The sequence below is a fragment of the Dermacentor variabilis genome, chromosome 4 (genome assembly GCF_050947875.1).
Source record: "Dermacentor variabilis isolate Ectoservices chromosome 4, ASM5094787v1, whole genome shotgun sequence".
Classification (NCBI taxonomy): Eukaryota; Metazoa; Arthropoda; class Arachnida; order Ixodida; family Ixodidae; genus Dermacentor; species Dermacentor variabilis.
The window spans coordinates 190,346,589-190,350,906 of record NC_134571.1 but is presented as its reverse complement, the minus strand read 5'-3'; the positions used below and the strand labels follow the sequence as shown (position 1 = coordinate 190,350,906).

Below are 4,318 nucleotides of genomic sequence, written 5' to 3'. Positions count from 1 at the left end.
AAGCATTCTTGCACCACGCACGCACCAAAGCCATCGCCACAGGCCGGGCTGCCAGGGTCATGAGCCTCCGGGACATGAACGCTTGAGTGCAGTGGGGCCGTGCGGGGGCCCAAGGACCTGCGTGTCCGCAACTCCCCTGTGTGCAATAAAGTTATCACCACCACCTCCGCTCTTGGAACGCACCACCGCACTGCCGGTTCGTTTGTATACGTCGCGCCCGCCAGTAAGGCACGTAGTTTGAGGGGTATCAAGTGTCCGGCGCCTCTGAGAAGAAGTTCTCCTTGCCACATCGTCGGTGGCCCGCAGCGCGGGGGTTTATCAACTGTCTGGCGCCGCTGGGGAGGGGGACCCTGGCTCCAGAATGGAGGATATACAACAACCTCCCCCGGATGAGCGAACTATTATTGAGCTCATTGCTCTACAATCTCCAAGGGATACAGCAGCTGTATCGGTCGCTTCACCTCAGTTCCCCCACTTAATACCAGTTTGCAGGACCGCACCCTGCCGTCTCTACCCTTAAATGTTTCCTTAATTCTGGCGGTCTTCCACATGTGGCGTTTCAAGCGGTCTTCCCTCAGGAGCACCAATGCGCCTTTCTTCAGATCACTCGATGTCGTTGGTCGGCACATATGTGCCGATCTGAGGTCCAATAAGTACTCTTTCTGCCACCGTCTCCAGAAACTGTCGGCCATGGCAGTCCGGTACTTCCAGCGTCGTGAGAGATGCATGCCACCGCCAGGAATTTCGTCCGGCAGCAGGTGTGGAGGAAGGGTCGTCAACTTTCTTCCGACAAGGAAATGAGCCGGTGACAGTGGTTCTGGCTCTTGAGCATCATCATATATGAAAGTCAAAGGGCGTGAGTTGATCACGGCCTCCACCTCATAAAGAACGGTGGTCAGTTCTTCGAAACTCAAGCTGCTCCGACCTAACACCTTTCGCAATGCTACTTTCACAGATCGCACCATCCGCTCCCAGAATCCACCCCACCAAGCTGCCCGTTCAACAATAAACTTCCATCTGATCTGGTTTCCGGCGAAGTATGACTGCAATTCCTCGACCTGCAACAGCATGAACATTGCCTTTAGATCCCTGGCTGCACGCTTGAATGTGAGCGCGTTGTCCGAATACACCGTCGAGCAAATTCCACGGCGTGCCACAAAGCGTTTAAAGGCCAACAGGAAGGCTGTAGCCGACAGGTCGCTGAGAAGCTCAAGGTGGACGGCACGTGTCACAGCACAGGTGAAAATAGGGATGTAGCATTTTTTGCTGTCGCTTGACTGTTGACAAATCAAGGGCCCTGCAAAATCGATGCCAACGATGTCGAACGGGTTTCCCTTTGTCACTCTGTCAGCTGGAAGTGGTGCTACTGGTTCCGTAGCGGGAGGGCAACTTTGCCTGTGACAGACGAGGCACTGCTTGATAATTTTCTTTACGGCCTGACGTCCTCGGATAATCCAATACGATTCCCGCAGCTGTGCTAGAGTATCGCGTACGCCCGCGTGCAGCATTCTCAAATGTTCCTTCCGTATGAGCAGTGACGTGAGGGGGTGATTGCCAGGGAGAACGATGGGATGCTTAGTCTCTTCGTTGTTATCACTGAATTGCAAGCGTCCACCAACTCGCATGAAGCCCTCTTTGTTGAAGTATGGGTTGAAAGGCATAACAGGAGAGCTCTTGTGCAGCGGTCTTTGACTCTTCAGGTTTGAAATTTCGTCGCTGAACGCATCTCGTTGAGCTCTAGCCAACCAGTATCTTTTGGCGCTGATTATTTCTTCGGCTCGTAATGGGCCGATCGTCCTTCCTTCTTTGTTGTGGCAGTTGTCGACAAAGCGGCGGACCCACGCGGTTACTCGCACGACTCTGCTGAATGAACTATAATTCTCAACATTGAAAATTGCCATGGATGACGATGATACTATGGGCATCACCGTCACCTTTCGCTCTTCCATTTGGCACTCCCCGACCTTCGAGCTCGGCTCACTTATCGTTGGCCAACACGTGTCATCCTCCTGAAGCCAACGGGGTCCTTTCCACCACAGTTCGCTTTCCCGCAGGGCCGATGGGAGAATGCCGCGGGTGATTAGGTCAGCGGGGTTGTCTGAGCCTGGGCAGTGTCTCCAATCCCTGGGATCTGTCAGCGCCTGCAACTCTGAGACTCGATTTGCCATGAAGGGCTTCCATCTGGCAGCGTTTCCCTTGATCCAGTACATAGCTACTGTAGAGTCAGTCCAGAGGATGGTAGCAACGTTCTTCAGATCCAAGGCCTTGGTAACGTAGTGGCATAGTCGCGCGCCAATAAGGGCTCCCATCAGCTCCAATCGGGGTAGCGAGAGGCGTTTCAAAGGGGCCACTCTTGATTTAGCCATGACCAAGCTGACATTTGTTAGTCCGAACGGAGACTTGGTCACAATATATGCGACAGCACCATAGGCCTTCGGGCTTGCGTCACAGAAAACATGCACCACTTTCTCCGTATCATCGTTTCTAAAGTCTGCCGCTATCAGTCTTGGAATAGACACTCCTTCGATGCGTGGAAGCTCCCTACACCAGCAGTCCCACTCAGGCTGCAAGGTTTCAGGCAAGGGATCGTCCCAACCAATTCCCAACTCCCACAACTTCTGGAACATTACCTTTACGCACAATGTGGTGGGAGCAATAAATCCAAAAGGGTCGAAAATTCTTGCCGAGACCTGCAGCACAAATCTCTTGTTGTCGGCTCTTGCGGAGAGGAAGTCGATGAGTGAAGTTAGGTTGTATTCAAAGTGGTCAGTCTGAGCATTCCAACCCACTCCCAATACCTTTGTAGCTGCAGCATATCCAGCATCAGCGTTCGTTCTCTCCACATTGCCATTCTCTAAGAAGTTGACGAGATCGCGGTCGTTCGACATCCACTTGTGTAGCCGCATCCCTGCTTGAGACAATATATCTTTGGATTCCTGGCACAAGACTTTACCCTTGTCAAGGCTGTCAACCCCAGTTACAAGGTCGTCCACGTAAAGATGCTTGCGCAGAATACCTGCAGTTTCAGCATACCGTTCCGGCAGGCCTTCAAGATGATGTTGCAACGTTGCAGCCAAGAGAAATGGGCTCGACGTGACCCCGAACGGCACGCGAGTCATGCGATAGGTCACCACAGCTGGAAGCTCTTCCCCTTTCTTTGGCGTCATAGCGTACCAGAGAAACTGCACAGCGTTCCGATTGCCCTCTGATAGTGATATTTGGAGAAAGGCCTTTTCAATATCCGCAACGATGGCAATGTTGTAAGTGCGGAAATTGATCAGCAGATCAATGAGCTCTGGGTTTAGGTTTGGGCCACTTTCCAAAACATTGTTCAGTGAGAGGCGATTTTTGGCACTTGATGATGCATCAAATACTACCCTCAGTTTTGTCGTCTGGCTTTCGCGACGAACAACTGCTTGATGTGGCATATAGTACACCGGACCTTCCGACGTGCCGCAGTCCTTGCTGGCTGGCTCTGCATAGCCCTTTTCTATGTAGTCTCTTATGCAGGCGTCGTATTCCCTAATCAACGAACCCCCTTCCAAGAGGCGCTTTGTCTGTGCTTTAAGACGCCTTGCTGCGCACTCGGAGTTGTCGCCAAGCTCGTAAACCATCGAATTCCAAGGGAACGACACCTTATAGCGGCCATTGTCAAAGTTGACGGTTTCTTTATAGTGCTGAAGGACTGCGTCCTCGTGACGAACTGGCTCATGTTCCTTGATACCGATGTGCTCGAGCTCCCAGAAAGACTTTAGCTGTGTTGATATTTCCTTGTAAATTTGTTCACTCACTCCTATCCGCATCACGCCAGCAGCCGAGGAGCAGACTCCTGTTGACTTCCTTGTGCCGACCTGGCCCTGGACTGTCCATCCGAATACAGTCTCCACCGCCATCAATTTGGAGCTGAGATGCTTAGTGGATCCCGTGACAATTTCCCAGTAATGATCAGCGCCAATCAAAAGGTCAATATTTTCGCTTTCGTCGCCCGCGAGGCGTCTGCGACTTGGAAGTGAAATTTTGAAAGTTGAAGTAGAACAGAATTTGATGGAGCAGCCATGATATCTGCACAGATGCAAGGAACCTCCAGCGCTTCCACTCGCACCCCTTTTCCGTCGTACTGGCTTCCGAGCCACAGCTCCACTCGCCGCGTTTTTGTGCGTGTGGTGGCTGATGTCTCGCCAAAGGCAAATATTTTAAGTTCCTCTTCTCCCAGCACTTTTAACTGCAGCTTTTCGGATAGGTTGCGATTAATGAAGGTTCGCTGACTGCCACCGTCCAGGAGAAGCCGGACAAGCGTACGTTCATGTGGACCCTCTGT

At 52.1% G+C, this 4,318-nt stretch overlaps 1 protein-coding gene across 1 annotated transcript; it reads right to left on the bottom strand.

The window, feature by feature from the left end:
• Window positions 1-410: 410 nt before the first annotated feature.
• On the bottom strand, window positions 411-3,893 carry LOC142578478 (uncharacterized). Its single transcript, XM_075687860.1, has one exon. The coding sequence runs from the start codon at window positions 3,891-3,893 to the stop codon at window positions 411-413; it is 3,483 nt and encodes a 1,160-aa protein (XP_075543975.1).
• Between the last annotated feature and the right edge of the window lie 425 nt (window positions 3,894-4,318).

Bases quoted from the DNA above. Each gene is read 5' to 3' on its own strand.
- LOC142578478 (XM_075687860.1), bottom strand. From the start codon at position 3,893: ATGGCGGTGGAGACTGTATTCGGATGGACAGTCCAGGGCCAGGTCGGC.